Raw genomic sequence first — 24,636 nt, forward strand, 5'->3', positions numbered from 1 at the left:
GAAAAAAATTATCCCTGATGAATTTGTTGGATCATGTTTTCAGTACATTTAGAAAACATAAACTTTTTTCAATGCAATAATCTGGAGATTTAGAATATGCTCTTATTTTAGAACTGTTTTTCATGAAAGCAAAGGCTGATAGAGTGGTATGCCTAAATTCTTACCTGAATAATTAATATTTCTTAGAAAAATCTAATTTTCAAGATCACTAAATAGTATTTTGCAATAGACATCACAAAATATTAGAGCATAGAAAGAATTGACAAAAATGACTGTGCTTAACCCCTGCTGAAATCACAGAACACAGAATGGCTGAGGTTGGAAAGGAGCTCTGAAGGCCACCAAGTCCAAGTGAATCATGTGAGGATTTCCATTACCTTGCAAATAACACAGTGAAACTCCTGAAGGCTGAATTCTGCCCTAGGGTACCTAAACCAGTAAAACCAAACCTGCATTGTGCTGTGCAGAGAGAAATCTATTCTCTCATGTTCAGCAGCAGATTTTCAAAGAGGTGGTCCCATTTTGTTTCCCCAGATTCCATCAGAGTAGTTGACATCACACCCACAAATAATTGTGACATCCCTCAGTGAACTTTCAAGAACTCATAGAGTCCTTTGACTGCTTTTTCCTGGTGTCTGGATTGTTTATTTAAATGCTTTTTTTACTCTTCAGTTAGATTTTAACTCTGAATGTCCTGCAGTTTACTGATTTGGAAATAATGAAGCATTCCTATGCTTTGGCTTCATTTCTGTGGAACAGACCCTTCTAGCCCAGCTCTTGGGGAACATATTTTCAAAGTCCTGCCTTTATATATAAAGGTCCCTAATTTCTACTCCAGATTTAAATTTATAAGGTCTTTCTGGAAAGGTGAAGAAGACAAACACTGGGCAGGGCAAAGCTGCTGTTCAGATCTGATCTCCATCCCTGATGAGTTAAACTTGAGATCCTTGTGGACGACAATGCTTCCCTACAAAGCTGCACTCTCATTTCTTGACTGGCAGATGGGAATAAGTCCAGAGGTAGGAATATTTACACAGAATGAGACTGTTTTAGAAAACCCCAGTTATAACAACTTCTGGCTTTACTTATGACTTCTCTGGGACAAAAAGCAAATGCTGAAAGCATCTTTCAGTTCCTAAGGAGGAACTGATGTAAGTTACAGAATATTTGGGGAGAATATTAACATCTAATTTAATTTCCCTTGGTGCTTCTAGACAAACAGGTGATTTGGGGGGGAAAAATGAGGGAATTGCTTGAAAAGAGTTCTACAAACACTACAGGCATTTATTTTGTGATGTGTTAAATGTCAATGCACACTGAAGTTCTGGTTGCTGGGAAGATTGGTGTGACAGCATTAATATGATTAAGGCTTTTAAGAGCCATAACAACTGCTATGTTGAATCATCTTTGTAGCCTTAATGGAATAGAAATGGAAATACTGAGCTTCTATGGGATAAAACTGTGTATGCTTAAGCTGTCTACTAAATAAATATTTTTCAGTCCCTCCTAAACTGAAAATAGCTTTAGCACAACGCTAAATAAGAACCTGAAATCTTTATGTGTTTATAGGGATGTATGATACCCAGGACACTGCTACAAGTACTGTATGCTGTACATTTGGATTTCATTATCATGCATTCATTATTAGATGAAAATAAAATACTTTAAAATTACAGTTTTCATGATAGAAGAAAACAAAGCCTGTAATATCAGCTGAAAATTTTTGATTCATTTTTTATACATAATTATTTTAGGGAATTATGAATCCATTAATAATTATCTGAATTATCTTTTCATCAGCCACTTTTTGTTATTTTGGAAGGAAAAATCTAAGCATTCCTATAATTTGGAATAATAATTTGGAATTCCTTGTTCTTTTAAGACAGGAAACTCCCATGTGAAATGTTGGTGGGGTAAATGGGATGGTTAAGAAGTTCCAGGGGCTTTTTAAATTTTCAGTTGCCCATTTTCATGCTGTTTCCATAAAAACAGAGATTTGGGGATTAATTTTGTACTTTATGTTTAGAAATTGTAGAGAGGTTTAATTTAACGAGTGAACTAGCTTTTCATGGGTGACATCTGAAGGAGAATGTGTTCATGAAGCTGCTGTGCACTCTGCAGCTCTGCAAATAAAGCTCTGATGTTCTCCTCTTTTAGCCTTGTTACCCTGTTACAGTATGAACCAGGGCTAGGAGACAAACACTCCCCACTTTTAGACAATAATCAGTATCACTGAAAAAGCCTCGCTGTGTTCAGTTGAAAAAATCCCCTTGGGGCTGAGTGATTTTCTGTTGAACAAATGTAGGGTACAAATTGAGGATTCCTTTTGCTATTTCACATCCATCCATTCACAATTCACTGTGTAGTAATATCAGTGAAATTAAGCCCTTCCTTGTAACAAACACCAAGTGACTCCCTCAAATAAAAGATGCCAGGATTAAAAGTGGAAAATCGCTGTCATTACCAGAATTGTGGTTTGGAATGAACTCTTTGATTAGAAGTGGATTAAATGCTGGTTTAGATTTACAAATCTGTAAGTTAGACAGAAAATCCTCTTTGCCTCTGTTTAGTGAAGGTGTCCCAGCCTACACCCGGTAAACCACGACAGGTTGTGTTTGCTCTCTGATGGCCTGAGGCACATGGACAGGAATTCTGCTTTTTTTTTGAAAGATGCTGCTGGCCAAAGAGAATTAGCTGTGCTTGTTAATTATCTCCTTGTTGATACCAGTGTATTCAGAGGATTTTCTCTGCAGCTCAAAGACCCCTTGGTGTTCAGTGAATACCATGTGGTAAAACCTCTCTCATTTCATCTTCCTTGTGCTGGTTTTGGCAACAGTGACTCTGCCAGGATGGATGTTGGGCAGCATTTGTTTGCTTAGGCCACAAAGTCACATTTTTCAATGCTTATAAAGGCATTCAATGAAAACTGGAAGTAAATTGCCAGTCTTACCTGAAACACTGGTGTGCTGAAGATTGTGCTCAACTACAGGGTAGAAGAAAAAAGCAGAGAAAGGAAAGAGAGGAGACTCTTTTCCAAAGTGAGTAAATTAATTATTGTCAGTCTAGGGAGATATTAAGAAGTTTCTGTTGTTTCAGGAAGAAAGGTAATCGATTATGTGAATTCTAGCAACAGTACAGTGGTTTGTTTCAGGTTTTTACTATTATAAAAATTTTGTACTATGCTTCTCTAGATAAAATATTGAAATGAAGTAATTTTCAGCTAAACTTATTTGCTTTCAAATTTTATTCAGCAGAAATTACCTTGTTAAAGTTTAGTTGAAAAATGACAATATTTACAGATGGATGTTGTTATGAATCTATTTGAGAATGTCTGACAGAATACATTTGCTTCTGAAAATGTGTTTACAGGATTGTCATTAATGTTTTGTGCTTATATTTAGAACATACTTAAAATGAATACTCTGTAACTTCACACCATCTATTATGATGTTTCAAAATCATATTCCTTTCTTTCCCACATTGCTTCTCACTTTCAATTGTGTCTCCCTTAACAGCTTTATCATCCTCTCCTGATTTACAAGCACCATGTTTATCTCTGAAGAAATGTAGCATTTATGAAGTATTATTTTGTGCAAACTGAATTTCCAACCAGGAGTTTGGAAAGGATCCCAAACAGTTTGCATCTAAGTTATTTATTCTTCTGGAACCTGAACTATGTATATATTAAAATCAGAAATATAATTATAGTCAGTGAAATAGTTTCTTTCCCTCACTTCTAACTCTAACGTTTCTATAAAATGCAATATCAGATATTTATATGAGAAAATTACCAGTCCATTTCTCAATTCTTCTTGATATGAATCTGCTGGTAAAGATATCTTAAGCTTGTTGCTTTGCATTAGAAATTTGGGTGTGAGCCTTAAAGCTGTAGGAAATATCACAATGCAAACTCTTGTAGCAGAGGTTTGTATGGAGAGTCTAGACCTGGAGGGTCTATGAGTAATAATAAAAAAAAAATATTAATAAATAATACTAAAACCCAATAATGGTTGCTATTGAAAAACCACATATATTTGAAGGTGAGTAACACAGTTTAAATTTAAAACAATTATTTCCTGCTTGTTACATCCTGCTTTCACCAGTGGAAGGTGTAGCAGGATGCTCTGCCTGGAATGGGGTGAAACAACTTGAACTGTGCCCTATGGATGCAGAGTTATCCCCAGTCTTTTCCAAAGCTCAATCACATGTACATTTACTAGTGTGTTTTGCCTCTGCACAGAAGAACAAATGAATGTACACTTATCAAAGTAAATCAACCAAATACAACTTGTGAATTGGGATTATTGATTGCTTTCTATAGACTCTTTAACCCCCTCACTGCTTTGGTTGTCAGCTGCAATTGCCATTGTCATTTATAATTGTTCTCATAATTGCTTTTATGCTTTTCCTGCACAGACAACAGATCAGCCATGTTGTGCAGCAAATCTGTCAGCACATGCAATATTGTCTCCCCCTGATATTCACTGATCTTCCGGTTGCTGTTGTTAAAAAGTCCCAACCCTTCATATATCTCCTGCACACTCTAAATATCTGGCCCTTTAACTTATTGCATCATATTCTTCTTTACTTTCATGGTGGAGGAAGAAATCAGATATTTTAGATGGAAAAGCAATCATTTGTGGTTAATAACGACGCTAATTATGAAAAATATGACCATGCATTCCCTTCCAAAGAAAAAGAAAAAGAAATAGTCTGGCCATATTTTATCTATAGGACTTTATCTTTTTACAGCTGTTAATAGGAATCATTTCTGTCACCTATTTTTCTACCACAACCACATCGCATGTCAAAGCATCTGAATATCTTTGAAAGTCAGGTCTTGTGTGCCTGAACACAGACATCTGAAGGCAAAGAATCCTGAAGAAACTGAAATCCTGTTTCTCAGCTGTAACCTATGAAAGCAGAATTATGGAATTTAGTTATGTTAGATAGTGTACCCTGGTCAGATTAAGCTGCTGTTAACAGGGTGTTACTGCTTGACTGTTTGACAATGTGCTTTTTCTTCACTGCTTATCGTCCTGTGAAAGATGCAGCAGCAGAATTGACAGTCAAGATGTATGGCTTGCTAACTGCAAAAAGGGAAAAGCAGAACAAAGAAATGTGCCTTATTTGAACTGCAGGAAACCAAAATGGCCCCTTGATTTTTGGAACAAAATTTCCAGAGTGTAATGCATGAAAGTTAAATGTAAATTTTTCCAGAGAGTTAAAAGCTCATTTCTTTTAAGTATCTGTCATTCAGGAGAACTGAGTATTGTGGATTCTTAACTTTTGCCAGCAACCTTCAACACATGGGTGCATGGTGGTTTGCATGTGTAAACTGAAATGTCTACATGGATGTATGCATGTATAAAAATAGCTCAGGATATCAACATTAACTATATTTCTTCCACTACCAGTCAGGAAGGGTAACCTATTTTTCAAGAAGGCTACAGATACTTTGTGTGTCTGTGTTATGTGCACAGCTCTTTCAGCTCTGTATTTTGGATGATATTTCAATAAACTGAGCTCACAAATTTGGCTAACAATGCAGGTGGTTGGTGACTGTGGGTTTTTGTGTTAATTTGATGGCCATGCCAACCCTGGATTCAGTAATGTGTTGCAATATTTATCTATGAATAAGTACACAAAGGCAAATAAAGGGAGTGAGCCAAATTTAAATGTACAGCTCCACTTACTGAACAATTTATAACACAGCTGAGATCCTGCTGTTTTGTCTGTCATTATGTGCTACAACTACAATAATATTTTATCAGAAAAATTCAGTTTTATACTCAATGCCATTTGAAATCCAGTGGCTAATATGACACACAAACAATCTCACCACCACAGTGGATTGTCCATAAAGAACATTTAAACTTTGCAGGATCATGCCTCCTGGGAGTACAATTTCACCAACCATGACCAAGGTAGGAATATGGTCAATATTGTCAAAAAAGTGACTCAATCCTTTTGTGTAGCAACAAAATATACAACATTGTGTACAATAAACACATGTACTACAAAATATGTCACCTTCTGAAATGGATTCTGAATGTTATTTAACAGGTGGGAGAAAAGAGCAACATTAAATTCATTACAATAAAGGCTCAAAGGCACAATGTCTTGGCTGAAAAAAGAAGAGTTCATTAGGTCCTAAATTTTTGGAAAAAAAAAGAAAAAAAAAGAAAAAAATAAGTCAGATATTAAGAGCTTTATATGGTAAATTCCAGTGAAAGAGGATCAAGTTGGTGCTCTGCCTCCCTCATGGACAAGGTAAGGTGCACTGATTTTAGGGCTTTTGTTGCACTGAATGGGTTATACACAGTAATTTGAAAAGAAAATCAATAATTAAAGCTTTAAACTGATTTGAAAATGAGTGCCTGAAGATTTCAGAACTGCAATACTCTTTACAATTTGAAAGCCATGAAATCAAAACAGTGAGGAGACAATAAGGGAGTCATAAGTGTCATTCCAAAGCCAGGCTCAATGTCTGAGAATATGAGTTTACACAGAACTAGAGGTCTAGCTGCTGTCTTCATTTTTCCTCCTTTTGTAAAGGGTCTATTTTGAAAATCCTCCTAGAGAACACAAATGTATATAATGCTGTCAAAGAAAATGAATGCCTTGAAAAGATTCCTCTTGTACATGTGACGGGTACAAATCCTTCAGCAGTCAAAATTTGGAACGGAAGCAATTCCTTAGGACTGATCTCCAAGAATTGGAAGCTATTTAGGGTAGAGTTTGTGGGGGTGAGGAACAAACAGATTATGAGTGTAATAAAGCCCTTGCATGCACTGATATTTTTTATTGAACCACTACTACATAGTAGTGATTAGGTTTTGCTTTAAACTATTGTGTAAGGCACTGTAGAGCAAAACTAACTAAAGCTTCCAGTCTGGATTTCTTCCAGTATAATTACAATAGTCAGGGACCCTTTTTCATGCTTTTTGTAGATATGGTTATGCAGGGTGATTTTTTTTTCTGTAGTCATAGCTTTAATTTAATTTATAAACTTTCTATGGGAAGTCTTCAACATGATGTAGAAATGAAGACACATCTTACTTCCCAAGAGCCCAGCTTTCAGTGTTGGTCACATGTGTTTGCACTGGAGAAGGAAATTATTGTTCTTATACCTGTTTATGAAATAGCAGCAGCTTGGCCACAGACATAAAACTTACTTAAGGATGCCCTGGCACACCCAAAAGAGTTCCCAAAATTATCACTGTGCTAACATGGCTTGAAAGGAAACATGGGTGTTTTTATGAAGTGTCCAAGCATCTATGATAAATTTGTGAGGCAATCAGGCAGTGCAAACCATGCAAGGAATGGTGTTGCTGTAACAAAACCATACAAGAATAAAGTTTCCCCCGTGAGTTCTGGTTAGCAATACAAGTGGCACCAGATTCTGTGCCATGGTGTGTTTGCCTTGGCCCAGCAAATTGCCCTTGAAATGAACTCCCTGCTAACAGAAAGCTTGTGCTACAGCAACTGTTCTGCTTACTGCCCTCTGTGATTAGGGATTGCAGCTAGGACAAATGAGAAATGAAGCCATAAGAAAAGGGAGTTAAAACTCTGTTTCAGAGCTACTTTTGAGCAGGCTTAGTTTAGCATTTCTTTCCTCCTGTACACTACATATTCCACAGCAAATTTGAAAACAGTATAATTTAAAAGTTAACATTTGCTTAGCTGGTAGCAGCAGATAAAAGCTCTCATTTGCAGTGAGCAGGCAAATTTGTTATTGCCCCAGTCAATAGCTATTGACCTGGTACACCACTTCTGCTTATTACAACCAAATCCTTTTTCTTTTTTGTTCAATAGTCAATGACACTGTAATGGAAGGCACTGCTTACAAACTGATGCAATATCTATCAGCAAGAGCTAGAAGTTAATGACTAATGGTTACACAGAGGAAAGCATGTGCTAAGAACAGCAGTACACATCTATTAATCAAATGTAGTGCATCTGATGTGCCTTTGTAGTTTAGTGGAACTGCACTGCACATCAGATAAATAGTTTCTGTTGTTATTAATCTAGGTCTCAGCACAAAACACCTTTTATTCATGCTATCAGTAAATAAATAATTTGGCTAGGACAAAGTTTTTTCTGACTTTTAGAGCACACCTTTCAGTAATAGGAAATTTGGATTCTGCAATCCTAGACTTAGTAGTTTGGCAAGGCAACTGCTCTCCTCCAAGGTGAAATCATGTTATTCTCTAAATACCCCAGATGGGGCAATATAAAGGCAAGGCAACACCCTAAAGACAAGATGGGAAGAGCAGAGTGCATTTGTCCATGGCTCAGCCTGCTTCAGGCTCCTTCCTTGTGGCAGAGCAGTGCTGCACCATCCTGTCCTTTACAATTTATGTAATTTGCACTTTTTGTGCCTGGGGGTGACCTTTGCTCAGAATTCACATAGCCTATTTTCATTCTATAATTATGTCTGTATAATTGTTTTATTTTCTTTTTAATCCTGCCTAACACCAAAGTATTTTCTTTCAAAGTTCCACTACTTGTTTTATATCTGAGAGATGTGTATTTTTAGACAACAGTGTGAATATAACAGTAACACCTGCTATTTTTATACTACCTTCAAACAAACATTACAAAACATTAATGAAGTTTGTTGACTCCTTGGTGAAAAGCAGAACTGCTACTGATAACTTTTTGGCTTACAGTTCTCTATAATCCTTCCTGTAGAACACCTAATACTCTAATATTGGAGCACTGATTTATCTGTTTTTTGTCTTTTCTGAATGCCACCTTGATTTCTCTCTAGACTGAGGTGTTGAGGTATTACAGAAAGAAAACTGACAAATATAAAGATTAAACAATCATTTCATTGCCAAGGACATTGTTATACTGTACTCCCTATGCACCATTTAATTGGATTTAAACAATGCTCCTAAACCACAACTTCTTGTGTTTTTCAGAAGAGATACACCCTACAAGATCCACCATGTGAATCCCAACCAGACCTGTGATACTGATTCATAAACCAGCCCTGCTGGTGAAGACTGGAGGAATTTAATTGCTGATATGCTCAGTGTGAAGCAAGAGCTAAAGTTCACTTAAGTTCCTACACATTTACATCTCTTGACAAGATCTCCATTGCTGCTCAGCCAGCATTTACTTGTGTTCCTGCTTGCTGTCACAGAGCTGTTACTCACAGGAGAGCAGACTAAGCTCTGTCTTTCCTGCAATGCAATGGGTTTTGTTAGTCTACTAACCAAACATACCTAAAACCCAATAAATTTATCCTTGCAATACTGTGTGAGGAAAGAAAAAGATCATCTTAATTTAGAACCACAGAGAGACAGATTTGAACATGGTCAAGTCATTCCACACACCTATTGAAATTCCATTCCAACAACATGAGTTCAGGAGCTAAACTTTCCTTTTTGTTCTTAATTTTCCAAACATACATTTTCATGTTGTAATGAGGTAAAATCAAGAAATATTCATAACATATTGTTGTGTTTACTGTGATGATAAGAGGACAGTGTATTATACACACAACACTTCCCTTTAAAAGAAAAATGTAAGTTCTGCAAATTACCAAACAACATGGCTTGGTTGAGACAATGATTGATTTTGAAAAGAATATACCATGAGCTTTTTTAATTCATTACTGAAAAAAGTTGTCATTGAGGAAATTGCATGCATGTTAATTAGACTTCTTACTAGTTAAGTGATAACTGGATGTTTCAGCCTTTCAGAAAAGTCCATAACACCACTACACCTGCTGGATTTCAGAGGCAAGTGATCTCTATTGGCAGCTGCAACAATTATAAGGAGTAAAGCATTTCAAAGATTATTCTGGCATTTTAGTCAATCTTTGCAGTATACAACAAGCTACAAAGAGTTTAGTATTTATTTCTTCAAAATAGAAAATTCATCTCTTCTGGTACCAAAATCAGTAAATCTCAATCAAATAAATAATGACCACTTTTGCAGAAATAAGATATTTTACAAGATGACTTGACTTTATCGTTAGTTCAGTTACATTTGTGGTTTTCTCTACTTGCTCATAAGCAAACTCTCCATTCTACTTCAGAAGAACCTGTAAAGACTTCTCTTGAAGGAAGGTAATTGTTATTAAAAAATAAAAAATGAAACATACCAAACTGAAAACAGACAGGCTATGCATTTCCTATTATGATCCCAAACTTTGCAGTATTGACTGTCAATGGCTTGGAAGATTTCTGAGAACTGTAACCCATACTGAATGAGGAAATAATGTTAATTTCAATACTAAATGAGGCAGAATGGGAAAGCCAGCATAAAACAATTAAGGAAAGGTATTAGTGACTTACTTTTTGTAACAACTCCTTCAAGGCGAATGATATTTGGGTGATCAAACTGTCCCATAATACTCGCCTCCCTCAGGAAATCTCTCCTCTGCCTGTCCATATAGCCACCCTTTAGAGTTTTTATGGCAACAGGGATCTCTCTTTTTCCTGGTGTCTTCAGACGTCCACTGCAAACTTCTCCAAACTCTCCTGAAACAGATCAAATATCAGTCAGCAACTCACAGTGCCTGGACAGAAGAATATTCAAGGAACTCACACATCCCATAGAAGTGGACAGAGAAGTAACTGATTGAATATTCAGATTTATGAGTGTCATCACATCCCAGAAAAACAAAATATTCAGCAGCACTTCACAAGAAATCATCACCTTTCCTCTGTGCCACAGCAGAGATCATGGCACCTTGTACTGCAAAAGGCAAACCTTCAGCCCTCCCCACTGAGACTGAACGTTGGTATCAACAGGTTTGGGACATATAACTGAGGAAGGAAAACCCAACTGTCTGCAATGACACTTGGGTTTTCATTCCACTGATGACAAAATATCGATGTAAAATATCTCTTGACAGAAATATTAATATCTAGGGGTAAAATGCACTAAGACCTCTGTATTGAGAAAAGCTCAGAGACTATCAGAACACTATCCTTCAGCTACAGAAAGCATTTAAAAAGTACTTTATGCTGTTATGACCTAGAAAAGCACTTGCAAGTGATTTATTTAAATGGACTTCCACACCTACTTGAAATTAATTACATATTTCCCTGTTCAGACAGCCAAAGGCCAACAGTCTCAGCAAATCTGGAGTTGTGCAGTGAGAGGAATCTCAAAACTTTTTTCCGCTGATGTTTCCCTGACTGTGTAGGGCCTGTGTGTCACTCTGAATTCTCCTTACACATTTAATAATTCAGTTTGCATGGAATCACAACTTCCTTTGATCTTGACGTCACACAGAAGTCATTTAGAGCCCCTACCAAACATACTTTTGGATGACTGCAGGTCAGTTTTCAATGAGTCATGATTCAGTAAAGGGAAAACAATGTTCACAGAAATATTTCAAAGCATATTTCAGTGCAGGTTGCTTTTGCAGCAAATCTAAATTTTTTGCCCCATTCATTTTGGAATCAGAACTGCTAAAAGCCAAAAAGCAAGTAATGAGTAGATATATATTTAGCTGGGGATTTAGCACTCCATTGAGTACTGTCTGTATTAGTTTTCCCTAAACTTTAAGGACAGAAGTAAACAAAATACAGGAGCTCTATTCTGTAACAGTGCATCTTCAGATATGAAGCAAATATAGAAGAGAGGCACACTAAAGGCACAACCTTCACCTCAGAAAATTATAACTCCCTGATGTTACAGGATTACAATGGATATTGTCACAAGACTTTTATTTTATTAGGTTCTGTTGCTTCCACTAAAACAAAGCAAAGTTTTATTATCTTTAGATCCAGGAAGAGAGAGATTAAAATAACAATTTCATAGCTTGTCTTTCACTTCAATGACAGAGGCATCATCAAGTGCAGGAGTACAATTAAAACATGCTGAACATAAGCTCTGAATAAATTAGCAGCTTCCTAAATAGCTAAAAAAAATCAGGTGGTCCCAGGTCCTCTTTGTACAGTTCCTCCCACCAATATATTTCTACTTAATTAAAAAATATAAATTAAAGATGTGTGCAAATATAAGATATGTGGAAATATATGTCATTAGAGTGATGCTCTGGGAATCTTTTGACAAAAGGAGAAGTTGTGTGAGAATTTTCCTATATGATTTTGTTCCTTTCACCTTTCGAAGTCTCTCCTTAAAAGTTTGCTTGCCTGACTACTTGCACTGAAAAAGCAGTAGATAATTTGGACTTGTAAAGTGCTCCCATAAAAGGAAGTGATGAAATCTGAATGTTTTGCAGGAGATATGGTCTATCAATCTTCTGTTCTGTGACATGTTCAGCAGGACCAGAACACTTCTCTAAAGCCATGACCTTTTTGCATCCTGCTGGTTTTTCAAACTTAAATGCCTAAAATGAGAATTTGTTTTCCAATTTCTTTCTCTTAATGAAACAGTGAAAAGCAAAAATACTAGAGCCTTAATATCCAGATTTTTAAAGAAATTCTGTGGCAAATAAATCTGCAGAATTGCAAAATCTCATTTTAAGACTAATTTGGACAGCATAGGTTATAGAATAAACCATTTTGCTACTACAAGATTATGCAAGAATATTACAGCTTCAGAATTTCATAAATAATGACATTCATCCCTCAGGGACTGTAAAAGGCTGTTACCAAGTGCTTTAAAATGAATTAAACTGAAGGAAGCTGCTGAACAACTTGCAATTCCAAGCTTTATTATCTGTACAACATCCAAAGCAGGGGAAGGAACCCCTGTTTCTTTCCCTTTTTTTTTTTTGGATGCATGACTTGGAAAGTGAGAAAGAAATTTCCCTCCCCTTGGATATTGGGATTGATAAACTGATGAACATAAAGACTACCAGCAGTTTTTTTGTGACATGATTTCAAACTTGATATCATCAGCTACAAAACAGACAGAAACCTAAGGTGTGTAATAACTTCTACTTCTGTTTTAGACTAGATGGAGATCAATGGTAAAATTTAAAGCATTGAATTATTTACACTGAGACTTTGACAAGATTTCATCCCACAGTAGCTTTTCTACACTTCTGTTCAGATAAAGAATTTTCAATGTTTTTAAAGTCAAAGGGGAATGGGTTCAACCAAAGGAGTTTTTCACATCTAAGAATCTCATTCTCACTGCTCAAGTTTGAAGATAAACAGGATAAATGTTGACCCTGCAGCAGCTGAGGTTCATGACTGCATGTGTAATAAGTTGAAGCTAAGAGCCAGATGTCAATGAAGTCAACATTTTTCCTTGCTCCAGGGAAAAGGCCGATCACAGCTAGAGAAAAAGATAGAGTCCATTGCCTGTTCAGTTTTAATAAAATGTAAATAATCTCTGGTTTAATAACAGAAACCTCACCCACCTTACTGTATATTATACAAAAAGGAGCTAATTTGAGCAGTCTAGATATTTAATCTGTGCAAACCACACATCCCTTTTTGCATTCAGCAGGGCATATGTGATACTGAAAGTGAAACCCCTTAAAAGTCTGATGTGCAGCCTGGTATTACTGCATGGGATCAGAACAAATGTCTCACAGCACAGACAGAGGCTGCTGATAGAACTGAAAGGTCACAGCTCCAAATAAAGCTCAACTCACTTCCCCATTTCAGTCTTTACACTTGTGGGAGAACTTGCAGGAGATTTAGATCATGCAAAGAATAATCCCAGTCTGCTCTGGGAAAAACTGAAGAGTTGGTCTCTTCCTTGAGTTTCAACATTTTAACAAAGGAAATAGGAGGATAATTGTAAATTTTAAGACAGACTTGATAAAGTACCTCTGAGAATTCATTCCTTGGAGAGGGGCTGAACCTTAAGCCAAACAGCAAGAAGAGATGGAGCAGAAAACAGTGTATGGGTGAGATATAATTGCCAAATACTTTAAAGTATAACTTGGGTACAGAGTTAGGTTGGAGTTAAGCTGAAAAAAGAAACTAATTAAAAATACTTGCCTTGAGTGTCACAGCCATCAGAACTGCAAGTGGTAAATTATCAAGAACTTTTGGACATGACTTTTTCCACTGAAAAAACAAACTGGAAACTGCTTTCAGTAGAAGAATATTTTTAAAAATGTCATGACCAGAAATGCTGGATTTTTTTTTTCAACTATTTGTGATTTTCCACTTTGGCAGTTTCAGAATGAAATCTTTTGGTTCTTGAAAGGAAATAAGTTTTGTTTGAAAAATTAAAGTTGCAGAAATTAAAAATGAGAATTAATGGCCAGAATAAAATGTTAAACCACAACAAATTTAAAAGTGAATCTCTTAACTGACTTGTTAAAAGAGAAGATGTTGATTTTTGGTTTCACTTAGGTGAAAATCGTAAAAATCTTTTAGAAGTAATTCTCTTGTGATAAGAAATAATTTTTTTTATCCAACTGAAATGTGTAGTACAGAATTAAAGAGAATGCACAGAGATCTTTAGGACTGTTGAGAATTATACTGATGTTATGTCCCTAAGCAGCTACTGAAGAATTGTGTGGGAATTTGTACTCTCCCTGCCTCAGCCATGGTATTTAACCTGTATCTTGTATGCATGGAAATGGGTTTAAATTGCATTGCAACCTGTTTGCAAGTCCTGTTAGGTGGGTATTGTTGAAGTTGAAAAATTACCTATGTAATTTTAGAAAATAAAAACCATAAAAATAAAATCCATAAAAGTAAAATATGCCAAAGAATATACTTCCATGCATACAAGAAAGCAGAGAGAGAGAAGCTGAGAGAAGAGTTTTCATAAATGAACTAAACTGAGATTAAGCACACAATTTTAATCTGAACTAAAACAATTAATCCGTGTCTGTTGTATTCAACTGAAATCAGCAGTTACACAGATGTGGAATGTAGCTCAATCTGCTTTATAATCTAAAAAACATCAATATTTATAGTGTGTCTGAAGAAAGGGAAGAAATAGAAGAAAGCAAACTCAATTTTCTCCACAGAAGTCAGCCCTCTGGGGGCTCTCCCAGGCTCATGATTCCAGAGGTGCAGAGCTCCAGCTGCAGATGATGTGGCCTCAGTAATCAGGTAAACTGGGGTACTCCAGCACTATGGACAGCAACGTGAAACAGAATTTTCTCTTTTACTTTCTCTCTCCTGTCTGCTACCAGACCTGGTTTTATTTCTGTAGGATTTTTGCACAACATTTTCTACTGCATAAATCACTTCTTAGCAACACTGGGGATATTTCCATGGTTATCAGTGCAGTAATATATCATTAAATGAGGGGTTTAAACTGAAAAATACCCTTCCTTTCTAAAGTGACTAAGACATATGAAACAATATGAAAAAAAGGATTACAAAGCATCCTCTTTCATTCTGTCTACATCTTATCAACAGATCTTCCTCTTTTCCCTCTCTGCCAGGGATCCTTCTCCAGACAGAAAAGCCTATCCCAAGCCAGCCTCTCCTTTTCCTCCCTCATAACTCCTCAAGTTTTCTATTTGAGAAAAAGTTTTTCTCAGTCTTCTATATTCAGAACTTATATCCCCATAGAAAGAGATTCTGATCTAATTTCACCCTCAGTGACTGAGAATACATGACAATAACTATGGCACATGCTGTGTGACACACTGTTTTGAATACATCTGGAAAACAAAACAAAACAAAACAAAACAAAGAAATCCCCAACAAACCAGGCAAAAAAATCAATCCTACACAAAAAACTGATAATGAATTGATTTCCTAAAGCTTATGAAAAGCAGTATTGCCATGCCTAGAGATTTTTTTTACAGTAGGGATAGTTTTACCTGCCCCAATGACTCTTTCAATACGAATTCTGGAAGGATCAATCTCCTTGGCAAACTCATGGACAGCAAGAGATGGATCTTCATAAGTGTCTGGATCTATGTATGTTTTGAGTCCTGGGAAATGTACTGCAAGAAAGAGAGAATAAGAGGAATCAGGAACTCCTTGACATTCATGCATTGCAACGATAGTTTTCTTTTTTTTTTTTTTTCACTAGATAATTGAAAGGACTGAAAATAATATCTTCCAGGCTTAAAATTTCAGAAGCCAACAGAAGAAGCTGATCACTTGAAAAAGGGTCTGCAGAGACAGCAAGTGAGGGCTCAATAACATGGGGAAAAGCATGGCCTCAAAACAACAGTGATTATTGCCAAAGCAGTTTATCTTCCCCTTTGCTGCTCCTTGGGCAATTGAGGCAATCTGTCCTTTACTTTGAAAACAGTTGTTTCTAGCTCTCTCCTTTCATTTAGGAGTAGATGGCTGAACATCCTGTTTTGCCAAACAGGTCAAATCTTTGAGTTCCTTTTCTCTAAGGATGAGTCCTGGAGGGCTGTGCTGCTTTGTTCTCTTCTGATCAGCTGGAACAGCCAGAGAGCCAGGTGCAAGATGACAAAAATATCCAAATCCATTTTCAAGATAATTTCTATCTGTTTCCTTGGAGATGGCCATGGCAGTAGTGGGTTAGTGCCAGACTGCTTTGGCAGGCTCCAACAAGCTGTCATTTTCTGGCATGGCTGATATCCCTTGTGTTCCTGAGTATAGCATGTTCAAGAACTTGTGTTGTTTCTTCTGGACTATCTGTGTGGGAATTCTTTTAGGCTCCTGCCATATCGTGATTAAGTTCTGGAAAACTCAAGTTGATGCTAATAATCCATCAATTTATAAGGACAAAGAGAGGCATCTGCAGCTGGGTCCAGAGAATCCTTTTAAAAAGAATGAAGCATTTCTCAGCCTTCTTTCTCCTGTCAGTTAATAGCTGAGTCTAAAACAGTAATTCCTCTTTATTCTTGGTTCTGTGGAGCACATATATGAGTAGAGACTTGCCCCCTCCAGTGTGATGCTGAGATCACTACAAATGAATGGGAAGGCTCTGAGATGAAGCTTTGTGTCAACATGAAATACAGTCATCATTTACCCTGGCCTGAAAGACACTGAGTGAGGCTTTTTTCAAATTCACTCATGGTCTCAAAAGCATATATCAAACTCTCCAGGAGGAGGGTTTTTGTCTTCTTTTATTTCTGGTCATGCTTGGAAACAAATGACAAAACCATCTTCCTAGGCAGTATACTTTATGGGCAAATGTGCCCTTTTCCTTGACAGAAAGAGACACTTGGCTCGATATAGTGGTGTCACCTGAAAAAATATTTTACTTCTGGTAACTTCTGTGTTGATCATAGCATTTCCAGAGATGTTATCAAAATGATGAAAGAATAAAATCTGATACCCTTTGTGCAATACACTTTGAATAAAAAACCCAAAACACATTTAAATTGCTACTCTAACAAGAAACAATAAGGTAACTAATTTAAAGTAGGTAGGTAAACTAAGCTATATAAACTAATTATTGCCCATGAGAGATCACCAGGATTTTCTCTCACTGTACTGATCAGTGAGCAGGAACATGAGGGAAGACAACCCATTCCACTTCTTATTTCTTGGGTGGCTGGAAGAATAGATCCCTAAATCCAAAGAGAACTAGATACAAGTAAGTCATACAGTCACCAGGAGAGGAATTTTGAGGCAGAAATCCAATACTCAGAACAACTGAGAATTTAAAGAAATAAACCTGAAAATCTGCTAAATACTATTAGCTGAATACAAAAAAACCCCTTTACTAATAGATTTAAGTGAAATTGCAAACAAAAATAAAGACCATTGATGATGCAGATAATAAGAAACTACTCAAACAACCAGATTAAAACACCAAGGGCAAAAGTTGTTCAGGAAAGAGTGGACTTCCTTCATTTAAAACATGATATAGATATTACATAGCGTTGAACTACTTACAGTGTCCATTTTGCAAATGAGCCCTTCTTTTCTCCTCAGATTTCATTTTGGCCTTTATGTACCACTGGCATCTTTTAAGAAAAACAAACGAGGTTTTAAATAAAATACTTGCCATGAATAAAACATATGTACACTGAGTTTTTATCTGCAATTTTATGAAAGCCAAGTTCTTTGCATTTGGAATATATATATTTACTTATGAATCTAAATACATGATGAACTACAAATAGATTATATACAAAGAAAAACAAATAATGTTTGAATGATTAGCATGACTACCTGAGTTTAAGTTAGATGTAATACTTTTTTTTAATGTTTGACTCCTCCAAAGAATTCTGATACTTCAATAAATTATTACTTTCCTGCATTCCTGTTTGCATACATAGGCCAGTAGTAATTAAACCTTTTCCCATTAACTTCCATATACAGTGGGTAAAATACCCTCTCATTTTCTTCATAACAGAATTATAATGACTTCACTATGTTTCATGAAAAAAAGAAAATATTTTTTTCACATCAGGCGCCCTTTTTTCTCTTTTGCTGAGTGGCTCTGGTAGTCTGAGCTGCTGAACACTGCCTACCTGCAGGTCTGATAACACTGATTTAGGGGGTCACATGGCAGGACCAACTGTTACAGTCAAGAAAAAACAAAATATTTGCTCTTGGTCTTAAAGCTCTTTCTCACTCACTGAGGAGCCTAAAAATTACTGTTTAGAGGGAAATCTTTTGGTTTAAGGGATAGCAAAGGGTTGTTGAGGCTGCGATGCCTGTGGAGAACAGCAGTGCCTGTGGACGTGTGTGAACATTAACAGCATTCCTCTGTGTGAACATTAACAGCATTATAAAATTAAAAAAAAATAATTACAGTCAGTAAATCTATTTTAAGAGTGAAGATTTTTGAGGAATAGGTGAACACACCCACCTCATTTCAGTGGTTTGTTTAAACTGCTGAAACACAGCAGGAACAGTCACAAGTTCATTCACTGCTACACAGGTGATGAGGAGGAAATTAAGGGCAGAAACTCCTGAAGCTAGTGTGCCCTTGAGGAGGGAATGCAAACCAGTGGATTCTCAGACTCTGTGGAAACCTTGAGATTGAACACCAGTTGCTGGGACTCCCTAAGGATGCCAGCGTCACTTTTAGGACCTGAACAAGTGGTCTGTAGGGTGCCACCTGTCCAGAGCCCTAAACACAAGTTCTTACACTCCAAGTGCTTGCCCAAGGGAAGCAGGCAAAAAAACCAAGACTTTAACCTTACCCAACCCTCCTAAACTTCCATGTGGCCCCAAAGTTTGACTACAGAAGCCAGTGATAAATCACCAGTGGAGGAGTCTCCTCATTTTCTGCTCATGTTGGCTGCAGAACAATGGAAGATAAGGCTAAATCGGACTGAGCTTTAACATCCAATTTCCTGAAACTGAGCCAAGACCCCAGTCCTGTGTCTTGAAGCCTCTGTTGCTTTCATATTCCTGTCTGCAATTGACAGCCCTACTTCCTGCTTGCTCCTGGTGGATAATGACCCAGCACAGTGCAGAGGCAGGTGCTCATTTCACCCAGCCTCTCCACTCTGAATAGGCTCATCAGCAGCCCTGAGACTTGACAGCTCATCAAATTGTTAATTCTAAACAGTGAAGCAGAGCACATCTGTAGGGTACCAGTGCCATTTTTCATGCTGAAATTTGCCTCCAGTCCTAGAGTAAATTGAGTATTTATTCAAAATTTCCTTGCTCTGTCTTCTGTGGAACATGCTCTTATCACTGCATTTAAGCAGCACTTCAAAATGAATTCCTATCTTACATAATTGAAATGGTCCCATTGAGTAAGACAGTAGAAAGCTAAGAGAATCTCTGATATTCTTAACAGTAGAAAACAGGAGGAAGAAAAACAGAAAGAAACCCACTTCCATTTTTTTTCCATTCCCAAGTTTAGTGATTTTTTTTCTAAAGGAAGTGTTTGAACTGTTTCAGGATTTCACAAATGGATTCCACACAATCATTGTCTCTGGAAATTTGTCTCTGTCTAAATGATTCCTCTCTCTTCTAAAAGATCCTACTGCTTGTCACCTTCTGTAGTAATAGCAGGAATATTTACTCAGCCTCTAAGATTATCTAAGGCCACAATATGTTCCAAGGTTAACTGCTCTCATTACCTTCACCAGAACATTAGATTTAACTGGTTTTATTATTTAGCAGAGAGAGCATTAATTCACATAATGGCAGCTACTGCAGTGCCATATTTAGGGTATTGCTGGAGTATTGTAAAAAACCTCTGGCCTGCACTGATAGAACTTCACTTTGTGTTCAAACTAGAGGTAATACTATACCAACAAAACAGATGTGTAATTACAAATCTAAAAGTGCAGCCCCCTCTATTGATATCTGAGTAGTGCACTCTCTAAAGTTTTGCAATTGACAGTTATGAGATTTTATAAAATACACTGTGGGGATTTTTCCCTTCTTTTCTTCTTTTTTTTTTTCTTTTCCATGTAATGTCAGAGCCTTGAGGATGCAGCAGGTATACTGCATTTTTAAATTATCACTCTGCAGGCAAGAGGTCCAGAAACTTATTTCTAAATACCCATACTACTTCTTGATTTCACATAATTTCTTATCTTCCCAAACTGTGTCTTTATGAAAAACCACACTTACAAAAGAACTGGATGACTAGTGCTGAACAAAGAAGTTACCCCACTTTGTCCAACCCTAATTTTAGCTCTGAAAATGTGGTTTAATGACTTGAATATTATTCTTAAATTCTTAATTTTAGATGGGACTATATGAGAACAGTGTTTTAATTACCTGCCAGTGATGAGGAAGAACAAGGTGAGGATGACCAGCAGAGTGAATCCACCCACAGCAGCAGTGGCAATTACAAGAATCTGTCCCTGCTCTGCAGCCATATCAGAAGCTGAAAGAGAAGCACAGAGAAAAGGGGTTGATGCTCCATCCATCACCCAGGGACTTTGCAGAATGGCTGAAATAATTTCAATGGTCAATGTTGCAATTTGTTTTTAATGTTTTCCTCAGTGTTTAGCAAGGGCATCACATGCAAATGTGTCTGTGAAGTGAGAAACCATAATCCATATCCCAGTTAGGATGGGGGGGAGATGATGCTTGCAGGTTTCTAAAAGGAGGATTTGCCACTATCAGACACTTGCAATTTACTAAAGTTTGAATATGACAGGATTTTGGACACAAAATTGTATTTTCCTCCTTAGTTTATCTCAATCCTCCACCTAATTCAGAAGTTCTCTCCATCCCCCTGTCCCAGTGAAGTCAGCAGCAGTGCTGGGTATGTGAAGATACTAAACTGGGGTCAGGAGGAAGCAAAACAAAACCCCCACACCTAATTTGTAGCTTCACACATTCTTCAGCATGTCTGGTGTTCAGTTTCATTGTCACAAAATACATATAGTTTATCATAACATGGTTTGGTGATTAGCAACACTGTCGTTGACAAAAAAAAAATTCTTATGCCTCTTGTTTTTCTCTGTTTTTTGTAGGATGTTTAGGAGCTAAAAAAGATCACCTGAAATTATCCAGTCACTGGAGACTTCCTAATTTTGTTAATTTATTGTGTGTAATATTAAATTTTTACACTGAGTATTTACCTACTTACAGTCCAGGTGGTCCTCACTGTCCAAATATTACATGAGCAGAAAAAGAATTAGGCTCATTTTTTTTCTCTATCTCCCGTCCTGTGACTCCAAAGTTTTATTTGTTAAACTCTGTTCCACTTGAACATTTGCACCACATGACATTTACCCAATTCTTACTATTTCCATGGGAAATAAAACATTGTATTGAAAGAAGAATAAATAATTCAATTCAATAATTTCTGAAAACAGAAGTAAATACAGAAAAGGGAATAATTTTTACATCAGGGAAGCAACTTTGATTTGGTAAACTTGCAAACAATTCAATAAGCAAAATCTTCAGCTTTCTAGGCATCAGGTGATTAAAGCTTAGGAAAATCACCTAGGCTGCTGTCTAGAGAGCTCAGCAGGTGATATTCTCTCCCTTTGCAGCTGATGAAGCTCAATGCAATGCTCACATTGCTACCCAAAGCCTCATAAAACACTGTTTCCTAGAAAAGCATTTGGCTTCTGAACAAGATTTGTGTGTGGCTTAAAAACTCATGGTGTAAACTGGCTTTGTAAGAGTAATTTTCAGCAAAACCAACTTTTTAGGTTTCTGCCATTAGGTTTCTGTCCAAATAATAAGATGGAAGCATGCACAGGCAGTAAATTACAAGGGATTCTGTGGCCAGACAAGTTAAATATACACAGCTTCCAAGAAATAATGGAGCAAATATTGACTGAATAGTTAAATGATATCTAGTGATGTTATGGCAGTGGATTCCAGCTCTTGTGTTACCTTCCACAGGCTCAGGTTTAGTTGGGAAAATGCAACATAAGAAATATCATGCCACACAAGTAGCAATGCCAGTGCTGAATGCAATTTTCAGACTAGTGGGAGTTGTGTTAAATGTGGCAAAGATTATTAAAGTCAGGCATGGTTTGAAGTTGTACATGGAGGAGGTTTCAGAGGAATCTTTCCTGCCCATCTCTGCAGTGGAGAGGACAAACTGCAGCTCTCCTTTTGTTTCTAATAGGAAGATGTGTGCAAAAATAGTGAATTTGGCAGGAGGAAAGCAAAACACAAGTACAAAATTAGAAGCAAAATTTGTCAAAAGACAAGTGAACAGTGATTTTTTTCAACAGACACTCATTGCCAAAGCAACAACCCAGGAACCTTCCTGGTGCAAATGTAGGGGCTGATTCCATGGCCCAAAGAAGCACCTGCAGCTACCAAGATGAAGATGTATCCTGGATCATTTCTGGATGGAGATGCTCTTTTTTTGTGTTCTAGCTAAAACAGAATCCAATCCACCCATTTAATAATATACATTTTTCTATGAGGAACTGAAGTCACATTAATGAAGGGGAGAAATTCAGAGTGATTTATGTTCTTTCTGTCTGTAAGCAATACAGATTTTTAGCTGAGACTGTACCGACTTGATAATTCTGTTTCTCTTGTTTGTAATTTAGAGGCCAGAGTTGAAGACATGAGGATTTTTTTTTCATGTAGTTAAATCACTACAAGGAGTTTTCAAGCCTGAAACTTCCAGATGACCTTAATTTACCTGTCAGATAAAAATGTCAAATGACAGACAAGAATAATTGGAAAATGTGAATTTGTTAAAAACTCACAGAGAGGCTGGTAAGGCAAAATGATGGAAATATTTGTACACAGACTTATCACATACAGGTAAAAGGTTCCACAAAAAACTATTTAGGCAGTGAGAAGACAGTAATCAGGGACTCTCAATACCTAGAATTTTTACAGCATTTTACCATTCTAAATTAAATTCTATGTGTCTCTCAACCTCTCAGCTCTTTTCTCATTTCTCCAGCTTTCTCTTTTGGTGAAGTTGTTAATACTAAGAGCATTATTTGTTTCTGTTGTGCATGTTCTTGAATATTTTTGTCACTTCCTGGTTCTCCTTTCTAATTTTTTTCTGGGTATACTGGTCTATGACCCTGTGTTTCTCCTCAGAACTTCTTGATCATGCAAGACAAAAAACCACAGTTTAAAAAACAACTTTTTCAGGCTGCAAAGCCAAGCAAGTTCCTGCAACTTCATTTCATCCCTTCGTGTGTACATATGAGAGTGATGCATCTAATCACAGAAGTACACAGCATTTTTTTCCAGAATCTCATGTTGGACAACATGGCCAGCATTCCTATAGATAAAATCAGTATTTTGTTGTCTCTACACTGTACAGGGCACCTGAACTTTCTAATAAACCATGAGCAGAGCTAAGGGAGCTTAGCACCCCTCTAATTGGGCTGACTGCTTAGTCTGGATCTATTTTTCATTCTGTCTACCTGTCTGCTAAGTGAGTTCACTTGGACAGAAAACACTTAAAAACAAGTAGTTAAGACAAGAAAAGGGAGAATTTATGACTTATCTGAGATGTTTCAGTAGTATACTGCAATTTTTGGGTGGCAAAACTCTTCAAGCACATTTTACCTGCTACTGATGTGATAGTCCAAGTGATTTTAAAACTGCAGCATGGATTATATATACACCCAGGAGCTTATATCCAGACAAACTCCTCACTGCCATTGCTCTTCATGCTTAACTCATGCTATATGCCTGAAATGATGCTTGAAGTTTCTAATTGCATTGTTCCAGCTTCCTTGCTCAACACCATGCCCAGAAATCCTTTCTGCATCCAGCCTGGTGTCAGTTCTGTCCCTACAATCCACTTTTTACATCCATGCCCTGTCTCATCTTTTCTCTACCTTCTTCATCCAAATGTACAGAGGAGGAGCTGCACCTTCCCTGCCCTGTGGGCTGAAGGGAAATAGCCCAAGGCTTCCTCTTTTCCTCACTGGGCACACTGGAAGAAATGGTGCAGATGTTTTATTCACAGTGCAAGAGGCTGAAAACCAGAGAGAATCTTTCAGCTCTGCTCTTTCTTTGAGCAAATTTCTCCAAAACATTTTACAAGGTGGTGTATTTGGTATGAAAGAGCTGGAAGCCCTAATGACAGATCACTTCTGTCTCTCAGCTACATCCCTTGCCTACTTCAATTTGACATCAATCAGGCATCAGACCCTCCAGCAGACTGAAAGATAAAAAAGTGACAGAAAGACAGCCAGACTGATAACAGTGAGCAGCTGTAAGACAGATAAGTGTGGACAGTGAGCACTGGAGCTCTAATAGACAGGAACAGGCTGTCAGGGGGATTTACAAGGCATTGTAAACAACAGTGCTTAAGAACAACAGGTAAGAAAAACATAAAGTCTCATTAGGGCAACCTTTACATTTTCACAAGTGCAAATGTAGTTCCTGTGCAGTTCCTGGGATACAGTGAGCTGATGGGCTCCAGTCAAAGGGGAAATGAGAAGGCAAAGGAAAGGTGAACTTAAAAGGG

At 37.1% G+C, this 24,636-nt stretch overlaps 1 protein-coding gene across 5 annotated transcripts in view; it reads right to left on the minus strand.

Annotated features, from left to right (window-relative positions):
- EPHA6 (EPH receptor A6) overlaps positions 1-24,636 on the minus strand; it is a 373,338-nt gene that overhangs the window by 77,952 nt on the left and 270,750 nt on the right. For all 5 annotated transcript variants that reach the window (XM_077174587.1, XM_077174585.1, XM_077174590.1 and 2 more), the window contains 4 exons: positions 20,490-20,598; positions 17,691-17,761; positions 15,686-15,811; positions 10,314-10,499 (listed from right to left, as the gene is read on the minus strand). In XM_077174587.1, the coding sequence (XP_077030702.1) occupies positions 10,314-10,499; positions 15,686-15,811; positions 17,691-17,761; positions 20,490-20,598 (492 nt within the window). The remainder of the gene's footprint in view (positions 1-10,313; positions 10,500-15,685; positions 15,812-17,690; positions 17,762-20,489; positions 20,599-24,636) is intronic.

This window comes from Agelaius phoeniceus, chromosome 2 (assembly GCF_051311805.1).
Source record: "Agelaius phoeniceus isolate bAgePho1 chromosome 2, bAgePho1.hap1, whole genome shotgun sequence".
Classification (NCBI taxonomy): Eukaryota; Metazoa; Chordata; class Aves; order Passeriformes; family Icteridae; genus Agelaius; species Agelaius phoeniceus.